Raw genomic sequence first — 15,722 nt, forward strand, 5'->3', positions numbered from 1 at the left:
TTTTTCATCTTTTCCGTATTTATCCGGATTTTTTATATTTTCTTATCTTTAACGTTCCTTTTTTAGTCTTTTCCGAGAGTTTTATTTCTAATAAAATTCTCACCTTTTTTATCTTTATTTTCAAATTTTATTTCCGAGAGTTTTATTTCTAATAAAATTCTCACCTTTTTATTTTTATTTTATTTCTTTATATTTGTTTTGTTTTTTACGAAAATATTTTTTATATTTATTTACTCATCATTTTATTTTATTTCTTTTCTTTTCTTTTGGGAAATTTTATTTTAAGTATTTATTTCTTTTCTTTTGGAGAAGGTCGGTACCCTCCATTAATCCACTTATATTCTTCGTCGCGTCATTAATAAGTACACAATCACACACAAAGAGTCTCAAACACACACTAACACACGTAATAATAGATGTATAAACTGTAAATAATGTACAAAGAGTCGTAATATATAAATATGTCAAGTGTCATCATAGTATGTACAAAGAGTCATAATACAAAAAACTCGGTCAGAAATCTCTAGAATCAGAATCAGTCGCGTCTCCACCCTGTGCATGTGGTTCGCCCTGGGTATATGGGAACGGCGAACCAAAGAGTCCCTCGACCATCCGAGTACGGGGAGTAGCGTCCCTACTAGTCCCCGTAGGCCCAGTAGTAGTCAAGCTCAAAGCAGGACCCGTCCAGCCGGAGAACGGAGTAGACTGGCCCAAAGATATTGGAATCGTCGGCGAAGGCATCGTCCCATACAGCGGAACTGAGAACAAGCCCGAAAGGTGGAGGAATCCCAGATAATGGGGCCGAGAATGAACCAGGATCCAAAGGAGACCCAAACTCAGGAACTGGAGGCTGTGAAAATGACGGACGCTGAGAAGACTGACCCTGCTGCCACTGAGCCTCCTGGAACGGCTGAGTAGTCTGCGGCTCTCGCTGAGAACGCCGGTGAGCCTCGGGAGATCGTCTACCACGACAAAGCTCCTCCTTGTCCGAGCCTCTGGGCCTCGAGCGCGAGCGGGACCTCCGTCGCTCCTGAAAAACACAAAATCAAAAGGTGTCAATGATGCAAAATAAAACAAATGGTAGAAATGAAAAAATAATAAGTGATACCTCAAGGACGTCGCTAGAGCTCCGAAAACTCGCACCACGCCGAAGCTTGATGATGCAATACTTCAGCGCGTCCACCAGTTTCATGATTCCCATCACCTCTGGGCGGTTAGGCTGAAGATAAAACAAAGAAAAATCAGTAATAACCAGCATTAAAAGAGTGGATAATGCGTCGAAGAAAACTCACCGGCTCAAAAACCTCGGGCACTGACTCCTGCGCCTGTCTGTAACCCTCCGGCGCGTCGGCAATATGGTCCTCCGTGATACTGATCGGCCCAGGGTAGCGAACAGACTGAGGAGGAATCTGAATCCTCCCCACAAGGTGAATGGTCGTCTGAAAATATGATCAAATAATCAAGTTATTCGACTATTTAAAACAGAGATTATCAAAGAAGATTCTCGAAAGAAATCATACCTTGGGAAGACGGGGTGGAGGAGCCAGAGAGGGAAGCAAATCCCGCGCGTAATCACTCTCCATGTGAACGAGCTCCTGCCACGGAATAGTGTAGCGCTCTCCTCTGTTGATCAACCCTCTGATCAAGCGGGAGTCCAGCATCGACTCTGGCGGGGAAGAAGGCACCACAAAGCGATCTCCGCTATGCTGACGGACGACTCACTCCCCTAAATACCAGACGAAGCGCCCGAAACCAACCAAGATGGTACGGTACACTGAAAGACGTAGGGCCTCGGGTAGGTCAGTCATCCCGGCCCAAGGACGGTACTAGACATCGATGGGGACCTGGAAATCAGAAAAAGTTAGGTGTGAACAACGGAAACAACATCAGAAGGAAAGGAAACGACAAAACTAATCCTTACGCCAACAGAAGAGGTGCCACGGCGTAGTAGCCCATGAAGCGCCGGAACAGACTCCACCCGCGACTCTCCTCGGTCGCGCCAGCTGGCCCCGGCAGGAAAGTCGTGGACCGCTCCCCGACGCCGGCGAGGAGCCAAGCCTGGGAAGTACTCGTAGAACCATATCTGCAACAAAGTGATACTTAGTACACGAGTCGAACAAGTTAAAATGAAACAAAAAGGGAAAAGATCATCACCTCTACGACTCTCCACAGGCTGTAAACGGTGACCGGGGACTCGTCATTCAGCTGACGACACCCTTGACGCAGAGATAGAAGAAGATCCGCGTACCCAAGACTGGCCCAGCTGTAGGATCCTATCTCGGGAATCCTGGCCAAAGAGGGGAGGTAGCAGAGGAGCACGCGTGAACTCCTGTCGGGAGAGAGGGTCATAGAGATCAGGATCAAGATGAAGATCCGCACCCGCTGCTCGGCCGTCGTATCCTCCATATCGAAGTCGCGAGCAAGAACTAAAGCCGACTCCGATCGTCCACTCCTAGGACCACCTCGAGACACCGGTCAGGTCATGATGTGCTGAACGACCGAACCCAACAAATCAGCTACCTCGGCCGATGTCCAGGATAGATCAGAGATCTGGCCTATTGCCCGGTCAGTAAAGCGCAGTCCGCTGATCATGCTGAAGTCCAGGGGGGTCACCGTCATCTCCCCCCAAGCAAAGTGAAACGTGTTGGTAGTATCCCAGAAATACTCCAACAATGCGGGAACGACCGTCGCGCCGCAACCCCGGGGGCTGCGAAACCCTACAACCGCCGCGTAGAAATCGACCAAGCCAGACGACTCCCATAGGGCGCTCGTAGCAGGATCCCCCGTAATGACCTGGTAAAGTCGAGGGATCAAATCACCGGCCCCGGAACCATGCTGGCGGAGTGTGCCATCGACTATGCCAGAGAGTGCGCGGTGAGAGACGTGGTTTTCACGGCAGAAAACCAACTGGTCTGGGGTCCACGAAGGTGGAACCCACCTACCCCTACTCGTAGATGTCCGAGGCTCGGACTCCAAGACGTCGTCGTCCATGCCCTCAGGGACCGTGGGAGTGTCCTCCCAAAAAGCCCGACGCCGGTCGCGGGTGGAAAGGTCGCAGTCTCGTCGTCTAGGCATGCTATTGTCAAAATCTAAATGTTTAGCATCATTTCCTAAACATTTAATTCAAGTTGCATATTTATAATAAAATCTAAATACTTAGCATCATTTCCTAAGTTATTTAGTTGTTTATTGAATTATAAATGTTTAGCATAATTTCCTAAACATTTTAAATTGCAAAATAATAATCTAAATACTTAGCATCATTTCCTGAGTTATTTAGTTGTTTATTGAATTATATGCTAAATTTTTACCTCAAGGCTAAAAATTGGCAAAAAATTATGGTACTTAGTTTCTCCATGACAAACTAATACTACAGTTCTCCTAGCCGCATGATACTATGTTCTCCATGACAATGTAGTATATATACAAAATATGAAACAACACATCATTTCACAAAATTCACCATTTCGAAACATGAACATTATTTCACAAAGTAGCACCCAAAAATGGTGATTTGCTCAATTCTCCACCAAATCATGCAATTTTTGTCTCAAATTTCTCACAAACACACATGTACACATATACAAATAAAATCATGGCAAGAATTTCAACATAAAGCTTCAAAATCGAAAACCCCTAAATTGATTTTTTAGGGTTTGTCATGAAGTTGTTAATGTGAAGCAAATTCAAAGAAAAAATAAAAGGGAGCTTACATGGATGTTTGTAAAGGGTTGAAAATGAGGAGAAGATCGAGAAATTACAACAAAATTGGTGAAATTCGAACTCCAAAACTTGAAAATGTGTTCCGGCTACAAAAGTAACCGTGTCACGGCAACCTTCAAGCTTGACGGAGCTCCGGTGAATTGGGCGACAGTACCGGAACGGAAACAGAAGCAGCAACGAAACAGCAGCAGCACACTACAGTAGCCAAACAACCGCAGCAAAGCAAAAAGGAGAAGAAAAAAAAGAGAGAGACTAACCGTGTCACGGTCGCCGTTACCGTGTCACGGCGAATTTCGAACGGCCGGTGGTGACCCCAGGCGTGGCGCGGCAGCTTTTGGGAAGAGAGAAGCTAAAATGGTGAAAGCAAGTGTGAAAGCAAAAAGAAATGTGAAATGTGAAATGGGGAAATGGTGCACACGGATTTAAAGGCAGAATAGGACAAAAAAGAGCAAAAGTAACCGTTGTTGACTGATTCAAACAGCGAAAAGAAAAAAAAAAAAAAAAGGAAAATATGTGTCCCGTGACACGGGATACTAGTCCCGTCAGACGGGAATCCCTGACCGTGTCACGGGAACCTGTTGACGTGGCGCGGCAAATCTGAGCCTGGTCAGGGAATATTCTTAGCTTTTTGACCAGTTTGGCTGACTTTCCGAGTTTATTGGACGATTATTTTTCGCTATAGTTACGCAGAAAATCCCAACTGATATTTAAGGGGGGGCTAAAATTACCATTTTACCCCTGGCAAGTGTCAAAGCCTATTTTTCGGCATTTTAAACATTTAATATGGTCGGATAATCGGCTTAAAATTGTGAATCATATGCGGCCCACGTTCTGGGATAATCGAACCACCATACACTTATCATTTTTCAGCAATCGTCGGCTTTCCTCAGGCTTAGAAAGCGTTATCGGTGGATTTTTCTTCAAGTATAGAAAACCGCCAAGTCGGCTTTCCTCAGGCTTGGAAAGCGTTATCGGTGGATTTTTCTTCAAGTATAGAAAACCGCCAAGTCGGCTTTCCTCAGGCTTGGAAAGCGTTATCGGTGGATTTTTCTTCAAGTATAGAAAACCGCCAAGTCGGCTTTCCTCAGGCATGGAAAGCATCATCAGTGGATTTTTCTTCAAGTATAGAAAACCACAAAATTCCTTTGTCGGCTTTCCTCAAGTATGGAAGGCATTATCGGTGGAATTCTTCAAGCATAGAATGACACCAAATTCGTTCGTCGACTTTCCTCAGGCATGGAAAGTAATATCCGGTAGCTTTCTTCAAGCTTATAAAGGTACCAAACTCTTCAGTCGGCTTTCCTCAAGCATGGAAAGCGTTTCAACCAATGTCACTCGGTAGATTCCTTCAAGCACAGGAAAATACCAAACTCGTTTGTCACCGACACACTGGTGCCAGATATGTATTCTATCCTTTTACTCTTTTATTTGTGGAATTAACATTTTTCTGCAGGTATCGGCGTATACAGAGTGATTTAGGATCGCAAAACGTCTTAAATCATTCTCCGTCCCTATCGACTACTTTGACTATCGTTTTTGAAACTGACGTTTCTACAAACTCAGTCAAAGTGGGGGCTTCTGTAGACACCTAAAAATGTCTCCCCAAAACCAAACCCGATGATAAATAACCTTTCACCGCCACTGTTGATCGGGTTTAGTATTTAATCCCGAGAGTGCTTAAAAAATCGTATTTTATTAAATTCTTATTTTTGAAAGGTCCATGGATTAGTCTTGGTATTTGGTAAAAGCATAGTTTTAATTTTAGTCCAAGCTTGTTAATTAATTTTAAGCCCAAACCTTTTTATTTTATTATTTATTTTTGGCCCAAATATTTTATTTATTTTTATTTTATTATTTTAGTCCGAATAATAAAGTCAGAAAAAAGCCCGAAATTATCAATCGGCACTTAAAATGCCGAAAGAAATTAGGGTTAAAAATGAATTTAGACGGAAAAATGGACTGAAACTGACCGTGTCACGGTAAAGCCTGACCGTGTCACGGGAACCCCTACCGTCTGACGGTGGGACTTCCCGTGACACGGGAGGTCTGCCATGACACGGAGAGTTCCGTGTCCTTTCCGCGTAAACCCTTAACGCGTTTTCCGTTCCGTTTTCTGAAAATTTCCCGCATCACTCAAAAACTGACCGTGTCACGTGAACTTGTACCGTCTGACGGTAGAGTCTGACCGTGTCACGGTACAGTCTGACCGTGTCACGGGATACTTTTTTAGGATTTTTATCATTTTAGGGTTTCGTGTGCTCCCTCAGCACATTTCCCTATAAATACCCCCTCATTTCTGATGTACGGGGCAACTAGAATTGGATTATTCTTATTTTCTCTCTACTATGCTCTTAACCTAAACACTAGCCTACCCTTTTCGCTTCAAAATTCCTTCTTCAAGCACTCAAAGGAGTCCATATTTTACTCGAGGTTCTGTCCTTAAACCAAGGCGTGAAAGGTAGAATCGTTTGAGGGTTTGGCCCCAAAATCAACTTTATTTAATTTAATTTAATTTAATTTAATTATTGTTTTATTATTTCCTTGAATTTACTAACTCGTTTATTATTTTGTAGTTGTAAACAAACAGATTCAAAGTAAGGATCATGCTCTTTTTATTATTTTTCTAACGATTTTTATGTTGTTGGAATTGTGATTAAATTGGTTTTTATATTAATATTGATTCTATTATTTATTTTGATCACTATATTGCATGTTAAAGGGAATATGTAATTGAAAATCACGCCTAATAAGATAATTTGGACAACCGATTTAGGATCCTTTTTAACCTTATTATTAATTGAAGTGATCACCAAATTTTTAGAATTATGTGTGCATTAATTTTAAACCAATTTAGTTAAATAATAGTTTGGAGCGAATTGAATTATTGTTTGTATGCCTTTGAGATCACAGGAATGCTTTTCAATATAAGAATCGAGTAGAGGCCAATACGGGCGAATGTGACTCCATGACTCACTTCGTACCATCATCCTCGATCCTCCTTTCGTGGTTCCGAACCATATGGAGTTAGTAATCTCATGGATTATGAATGGGGTGTAACCTTCACGGGTCAATCGTTGTTGCCTTCGTTGTCCCTTTATCGTGGTTGCCTTTTATGATCCGTGAACGGTTTACAAGTTCCTTAAAAACTTGTTGGCGGCTCCCTACTTTATTTGTCCCTAATCGTAATGTCAATTCCCACTTCCTATGAGTGCCAAGCATATTCACACATGCTTTTAACGTAGGCGCACTTCAAACGACGCCTACAAGGAGTGATCAACAAATACTCAAATTTTGAACCTGTGCAACCCCTCAAACAGGAGCTCGATAGGGGTGTTTTGGTGGGCTGTGATAGCTGTTCTAACAGCAGCAGACCACTGAGAGAACAGGACACAAGACATCCACTATAGAGAGTGGTAGGGGTGTTGTGGTGGGTTGTGATAGTTGTTCTGTTTTTGGCAGCAGTAGAAGACAAAAGCAATTAAGTGTTAGAGTCCTTGTGAGAGGGGAAGCTGAGTATAAGTAGAATAGCAATGTAATTGAATGGCATGTGATTTGTGTTATTCATATTAGAGTAATAGTAGGAGTATTGTTCTCCAAGGTTTAACCTTTTAGTCATACACTTTGTAGCCGTTAATCACCATCAGTTAATCAAACAATTCTCAAGTTTTCCTCTCTTTCATTTCACTGTTCTATTAGTTACAGCAGAATTACTTAGTCTATACCACAGAAAATCAAATGAACTAGAAGAATTACTTAGTCTATACCACAGAAAATCAAATAAAATCAAGCTTTATTTCTGCCATATCCTTGTGTGTGTGTGTTTTTTGTGATTGATCCGGGTTGAAAGCGAGTCCATTTCAAATAAAACGCAGCAGCAAACAAAAGCTAGACATAATCAGCAGAAAATAATATATGTTACCTGATTGATTGTGGCTCCAGATTTAGAAGATTGCCCATTTTGGTCAACGAGAAGATGTGGCGCAATAGATGCATCCTTTGGAGCCGATGGAATTGCAAAATCAGGAATGACAAGAATTGCAGTTGTTACACTTGGTGCAAGTTGTTGTACTAATTGAGCTTGCATATTTTCTAAGAATTCCGCCGGGAATATGAAATCTGACTTGTTTTCCTTTTTCTTCAAATCTGACTTTTTCACACCTTTTCCTTGTAGGCGTACACGGCTTTTGCGCTTAGGTTCTGGAATGACTTCGGAGTAAGGGTCATTAGAGTTACTACCATCTTCATGTTGGGAAGACTCCAAAGCATCCATTTTAGCCTACATTAGGAAAATAAAGCCACCTACTTATTATTTATCAAAACAAAACAAATATAACATAAATCTAACATGTTAACTCACAATATTCTCTGCTATTTTTTCATGGTTGGTAAGGCATGTCCTTCCCTCTGTTCTCTTTCTTGACTCCTTATAGACCCTTGCTTGAGAAGGTTCTTGCTTATCAAGATCTTGTTGTTGTTGTGAAACATTATACATAAAATAGAAATAAAGATTATAACGATTGTGAAATAAAGATTATAATAATAATAAAGTTTTCTAGAAATGAGATGAATTATTTTACCAACTCATGGCGCGAAATTGCATAAGAGTTACGACCCATAGTGTGCATATCATCTAAAATTAGCCGATTGTCTTTGTTGATCTTACTGATTTCCTATGCGATAACACAATCAAGATTTAAAAATTTGAACCACGTAAGTAAATCATAAAAACAGTAAACTGAAAGAGGCTATTTACGTCATGAAACCATATAAATATTGCACAAATCAGTTCAAAACCATATACATAATACCTCGGCCTCTTTAGAATGCCAATATTGCAAAATCTCTCTGAATTGAGGCTCTGAAATTGTGTCTGGCTTATGTAACCATCATAAAGCATCAGTGGGATATGCATAGAAGTAGTTCTTCTTAGTCAAGCATTTATGAGCTTTCCAGCTTCCATTGATAGCCTGCATCACCCATTCTCTTCCAGCTTCAGGAACCATATACTTTTCCTAAACAAATCATGAATATATAATTAATTAATGATCTAGTAACAAAATATGAATCAATTTTTAAAATGAAATCAAACAAACTGAAGCTAAAGAATTATATAACTACATACTTGGACATACTCCCACATTTTGTCAAGTGTGGGTAGACATGGAAACTTAATGTAATTTAGTGGTGCAAGTTCAGAATCCCTTGCCACAGTACCCAAGAATTGCTTGAACTCCTGAACAATTTCACGTGTAGTTCCAATTGGTTGGCCCAGTGAGTTGAAAACAATAACTTCACGCTCGTCTCTTGTTCGTGCATGAACCTTGGGTAGCATTGTTGGACCTCGATGCCTTTTGCTTTTGGGAGCTTTTTCAGGTTCTGAATCAGGAGTTTCTTAGACAGAATTTGTGTGGCGAGATAAGAAAAGAGTCAGTAATTGCATGGCCAAAATAAAGGTACAGTGGTCCAATTATATAATCATGGGATACAATTACAGTAACTTAAAAAAAAATAGTGAGGATTTTAAAGTGCTAGTATAAGACTTTAGCAATCAGGTTCTCTTGTCAAACTGACATATGTGGCCAAATGGTTATGTAATGTCTAAAACACTAGATCAACCAAATAAACCAAAGCCCGAGGTAAAGGTAGAGCTAGAGTATAGCCACCTTTAGGAAGGTTTGGTTTGATACAAGAAGCAAAGAAGGCATATCAAGTCAAACAGGCTGAAAACTTGTAGGCATGCATCTGTTTCATTTGTACATCTAGTCCTAACAGTATGCAACTTAACAAAATTGATTCAGCAAAAGAAGTTCGAACTAGTATCACTATTTTGCTTTCCTAAATATATATATATATATATATATATATATATATATATATATATATATATATATATATATATATATATATATATATATATATATATATACTTTATATATCATTGATTTTGATTGTATCTAAATATTTGAAAATGAGTTCATTTATGTTATTATGTATAATACTAAAAGTACATGTTTCTCCATTTGATAGTGCTTCTTCAATTACCATTCAAATTTCAGCTACTTTAATGCATCACTATATTATCATGAACAAATTTGCATGCATCATACATTCATATTTTAAGTGAGACAATTTACGCACCTGATCATGTACTTTAACAATGTGACTTACTATGAAGTATAATTGGCATAATATGGAAGTACAATAATGAAAAAAATACGTAGTATTACTTGTATTACTTACTAGTATTTATATTTTGGCCTCATAAATTTCTGTATTTTTAAATTTTAAACAATTACTGTATAAAATATGGAAAGACTTTGCCAAAAAAAGGAAACTGGGAAAGAGTGGTAAATCTGATGATAGCAGTAGACTTTAAATAAGCAGTAGTCATGTACAAAGACAGATTCTTTGGAGTATGACAATGTTTATGAATACAGGGAATCTATGTCGAAGCACAAGTGAAGCAGATATTCAAAGGAAGACAGAAAAACAAGGTTAGCCAGCTGACATTTAAGCAAATGAAGCAACAAGAGGAAACTTGCAATATGATTAGGGCCCTGGAGCTGTATTGTTGAATAAAAAAACCAATATCTTGTACTAATAGACTGGACCAAGGTACTAGCAGTAGCAACTCCAGATAGAGCAAATGTTGTAATAACACTGACAATAATAATAACATTTCTGATGTTTTATCATTTTTATGTGTTTACCATATATATCTAGAAATGAAACAATAAGATCTCTACAAGTTCTACTTTAAAATTTGTACAGAACAACTATAGGATGCATCTGTTTCATTTGTGCATATAGTCCTAACAGTATGCAACTTAACAAAATTGATTCAGCTATTAATGGTCAGCTAATTACTAGGGCAGCTAGTGGCAGAATGCAACTCACGATTAGTAAACAAATCCAAGTATAATAAGAGAAAAACAATTCACTATACTTTAACATGTTAATAAAAGGTGAAATAAATAATACTACGTAAAATGATTGCAAATACCTTGCATTCCTTCGATTCCAAACTGAAATAGAACTTTATCTTGTAATTCTTGATCACCCTCATATTCATTACCAACATCATCATCATTCTCATTTAGTACATCCGCTTCATCATTGTCACTTAGTGCATCCGCATCCGCATCAGCATTGTTATTCTCATTAAATGCAGCGCCATTATTCATTGCTTTTCTTGTAAAAGAATTATTCAAAGACTGATTACTTGATACAAACCCATCATTATTTTCTTTTTGCCTTTTCCGGAATTCAAGGTACGCTGACATGGAACCAGAAGAGCAGAACGCTCGTTTTGTTCTCTTATTTTCTAAGATAATTTGCTGCTTCTTTTGGATGCGTTAATCTGTAACACTTGCTGCTTCAGTAATTGCATGCTTCTTATGGCTATTAACTTCCACAACATCAGCCATAGTTTTAGGGCAAAATGATGACTTCTTTACTTGCTTTGAAACCTATAAAAAAAGGCAATTATAGCATTACTAATTGCATGTAAACCGTGAAAAACAATATAAAACAGTGTGTATAAATGACAAAATAGAAGTGAACACCTGCTTACTAGCTTTTCTTTTTCCAGAAGTGACATTGTCACCTTCCATAATGTCAGCAGTTTCAACCTCATTTTCACCATCATATTCCGACGTAGAGTCGTCATCTTCATTTTCTGGTATACTATTCTGCCTTGCACTTGGATAAATTAAGGCTTTTGTTTTTTCTTCAAGTATCTTATTAGCTACAGATGTTGATCCTCGGGCTTCCATTCTCTCAGCATTGAATTTTAGTTTTTGAAGCCGTTGCAACTCATATTCAGTAAGCTGACTTTGGGAAGTAGGAACTTTGGGTCTACTCGGTTTCATCTGGAAAAAAAAATTGAAGTATGTTAATTATGTATGTAAATATAATAAATTGAAATAAATTGCCATGTAAATATAATAAACTGAAATAAATTTCAATGTAAAGAAAAATGGAAGTATGTTAATTATGTATGTAAAATAACATTTAGTGAAGTATTAAAATAATGTATGTCAATACCATCTGAAAACTCTCTAGGAGGGATTTGAACAGCATAATGCCAACCTTCTCTATTCAAATCTTCCACATAAAACACTTGATGTGCTTGAGTTGCTAAGATAAAAGGTTCTTCTTTAGAAACGGTCTTATTCATATTAACCGTAATAAGCTCATCATCATCCTTCTCTGAGTGAAACCATTGACATCTAAATAAGACAACACTGAAATGACCATGATAAGATATCTCAATGATTTCAGTTATTGAACCATAATAATTAACATTTCCCACAACAGGATTTTGATCTTTGGAGCTTGCAAAGCTATGTGTAATGGCTGTTAGAGTGACGCCACTATTTTGAGTTACGCAGTTTGCATCTCGCTTCATGGTATGAAATCTATAGCCGTTAACCGAGTATCCTGTGTAATTTTTGGCAACGTGAGAGGGACCTTTTGATAACCAAAAAATATGGTCCGGGATATTATCACGGCCATCTTTAAGAATCAAATCAACTTTCTCCCTAAACCAATCCATGAAATCCTTGCTATGGTCTTGAGCACTATTCCATTTTCTTTTCCTTTTAGCACTTTCACAAATCTTGTGCTCACTGTAAAAAAAAAATATTTCTCTTACTAACGCACTAGAGTTAGAATAAAGACTTTTTATAAATAAATATTAATAAACCTAAATTTTTATTACAAATCTTACCTTATATATTTCTCAACTTCCTCACAATGACAATTGAACAAGACATAACGATGTGCTTGTGCCCATGTATTGCGATCAATTATGTTTCCACGATTTTTTTTCTTTGAGGTCCTTCCTTTTCCTTTGATAGGATGTCCTACCTTAGGGAAAAATGATTTTGAGGTACCACACTCATGAACTTCAGGTGTGGCTTTGCTTGATCATTTCAAAAATCTAGCTATGAAAGCAACACATTCTTTAGCTTGGTTTCCTTCTTCCATTGAGCCTTCTGGACGAGCCTTGTTTCGAACATCTTGTTTCATTTCATGAAGATTCCTCTCAATTCCATACATACACCTTGAACTCACAGGTCCACCCAACTTAATTTGGTCAACCAAGTGTATGGGTAAATGTTCCATTATATAAAAAAAAAAAAAAAAAAAAAAAAAAAGCAGGTGGAAAAATCCTCTCAAGTAGGCATAGAGTTTCAACTATCTCAGATTGCAATTTGTCAAGATCTCGAGGATCAATAGTTTTACTCCATATACCTTTGAAAAAAGCAGAAAGTCTTATCAAAGGACTAGCAACATCTTTGGGTAATGTTGTCTTCACATCAATTGGAAGAAGATAATTCATCATAAAATGATCATCATGACTTTTGTAGCCTACTATTTTCCTTTCTCCAACTTGCACACAACGACTAAGGTTGGAAACATAACCTTGAGGAAGCTTTGCATTTTTTATAACCTGACAGAACTTACGCTTTTGCTCCAATGACATCCAAAAGCGAGATCTTGGAAATTCTTCACTACCATCTTCCAATTCAATTGGTTGAAGCTCTGGCATCAAATTAAGATCTACCAAATCTCGACGAGCACTCACATTATCCTTGGTCTTTGGAGAAATGTCTAATAATGTCCCAATGATATTATCAAAGAAATTTTTCTCAATATGCATTACATCATGATTATGGCGATTAGAGCAATGCTTCCAATATGGTAACTCAAAAAATATGGGTATCTTTCTCCACGGATTCGGATCATCCACATCACGCCTTGGTTTCTTTTGCTTCTTTCCAAATGCATTTGGAAAATCACGCAACATATTCTCAATATCAATTCCATTCAATGGAATAGGTAGACATCTTTCGTCAAGTTTTCCGTCAAAATTCCTCTTATCATGGCGCCAAGGGTGAGATGGATCCAAAAATCTACGATTTGCCCTATACACAGTCTTACCACTACAAGGCAACCACTCGGAATCTGTTTCATAATGACATTCAGGGCATGCCAAGTATCCTTTTGTGCTCCACCGAGATAACATTGCATAACCCGGAAAATCACTCACGGTAGTCATCAATGCTACATGCATGTCAAACCTTTGATTAGTCGAAGCATCATAAGTTTCCAACCCAAACTCCCATAAATCCTTCAAGTCCTTGATAAGTGGCTGCAAATATATGTCAATTCCATTGCCAGGGGAAGACGGGCTAGGAATTAGTAAGGCTAGCATAAAAAACTCAGGCTTCATAATCATCCAAGGAGGCATGTTATAATTAATCAACATAACTGGCCATGTACTATGGACAATGCTCATTGAATTGAATGGGCTAAATCCATCTGTGGCTAACCCAAGCCTCACATTGCGTGGGTCATCAGCAAACTTTGGGTATAAAGAATCAAATTCCTTCAAAGCTTGACCATCAACAGGATGATGTAAGAGATGATCATTTTCACGCCCATCAGCATGCCAAGTCATGTATTTCGCCGTCTCTTGACACAAAAATAGTCGTTGAAGCCTTTTCTTGATTGGAAAGTACCTAAGAATCTTTTGAGGAATCCTATAGGTTTTTCCATTTTCATTTTGTATGTCATTCTCTGTGTCATTTGATTTCCATCTTGGCGTCTCATAAACATGGCAGCTTGTTGCATTTTCATGCTTTTCCCAATATATCATGCAATCATTTGGGCACGCATCTATCTTAGGGTAATCCAACCCCAACACTTTCAGAACGCTTTTTGCTTCATTAAAAGAACCTGACAGTTTCGCATTAGGTAACACCTCCCTTATAAGCTCCAATATATCTCCAAAAGCAACATTATTTAGCTTATGATCACACTTCAAAATAAAAAGTCGGATCATGAAGGAAAGTTTTGAATGATTTTTACAACCAGGGAACAATTCTTCCTGGCCCTCTTCCACTAACTTGAAAAACTTTTTTGCCTCGTCATTTGGCCCCTTTCTAAAAGCATCACGTGCATCATGCAACAATTCTACTATGTCATCATTAAAATCATTTGGGGTTGACCCTTCTTCATAATCCAAAACAGTTTGTTCCCTTTCAAAGGTTATCCCTAACTCTGATAACTTATCCATTCGTGGAACAAAACCATTACAAATAAGGTGATCTCTCACAACACCTTCATGACGCCAAAAACGATAATGAGAACTTTCACAAGGACAACAAATTTGATTTCCTTGAGACTTAGAAGCAAAAGCCTTTTGTACATATTCATCTACTCCCTGTTCATATTCATCACTCCATTTGGCAAACATCCACCACTCTTTAGTTCCACTATCCATACCTTTGGGTAAGAATTAAGAGGGTTATTTTACTTAATTTTAACAATAAAAACATTTAATCAATTCACTAAGAATTAAGAAAGTCACTTTAATCAATTAGAAAGAACAGACATTAAATCTGCTTTACAACAACCAGGAAGAAAGAGGACTATTCTAAAAATAAACTTCTGCTCCACAATTTAAATTGTAGCCATGACTCATGAGTTGTGATAAATAAGAGCATTTTCACACATACATTTCCATGACAAATAAATATTTTATTTGAAAATAAAAATATATCATAAATCGTCAACAAATTACCAATATACTCCAACAAACAAAGCTGTCTTAACCAGCAACTCAAAGAAACCTTTCATTATCAGAACCAGCGACAAAGAAAGTACTTAAGAGTCCTTCATGTACATGATCAATTCAAAAGTCCAAAAGAAATTAATACCTTTCATTATTCAGCAATATATATTAGATAGATTATGGTAAAAGCTTTTCTAGATTAATTAGCATGGGTGGTGTAGTTCAAGACCATAGGGGGAAATGTTAGGTTGCTTTCCACCTAAAATTTCATGCTTTATTTTAATTAAAATCATGGGATAGGTGTTAGAGATGTACCATGGATAATGAAGCGTGCTTTTACATCTATAAAGGCAAAAACTAGTTACAAGTAGGAGTGAGCAAGAACATTAGCCCAACTGTGGATTCAAAAGATATA

General features: G+C 38.2%; 1 protein-coding gene across 1 annotated transcript; it reads right to left on the reverse strand.

The window, feature by feature from the left end:
* Positions 1 to 12,654: 12,654 nt before the first annotated feature.
* Positions 12,655 to 15,016, reverse strand: LOC145572748 (uncharacterized). The gene is made up of 2 exons (XM_081631720.1): positions 12,926 to 15,016; positions 12,655 to 12,813 (listed from the first exon to the last, which is right to left on the reverse strand). Exons 1-2 carry the CDS (start codon positions 15,014 to 15,016, stop codon positions 12,655 to 12,657), a joined length of 2,250 nt encoding a protein of 749 aa, XP_081487846.1.
* Between the last annotated feature and the right edge of the window lie 706 nt (positions 15,017 to 15,722).

Source organism: Chenopodium album, chromosome 2, assembly GCF_948465745.1.
Source record: "Chenopodium album chromosome 2, dcCheAlbu1.1, whole genome shotgun sequence".
In the NCBI taxonomy this organism is placed as follows: Eukaryota; Viridiplantae; Streptophyta; class Magnoliopsida; order Caryophyllales; family Amaranthaceae; genus Chenopodium; species Chenopodium album.

Bases quoted from the DNA above. Each gene is read 5' to 3' on its own strand.
- LOC145572748 (XM_081631720.1), bottom strand. From the start codon at position 15,016: ATGGATAGTGGAACTAAAGAGTGGTGGATGTTTGCCAAATGGAGTGAT. The intron at 12,814-12,925 runs GTTGAAACTCTA...GACCAAATTAAG, and splicing joins ACAAATTGCAATCTGAGATA to TTGGGTGGACCTGTGAGTTC.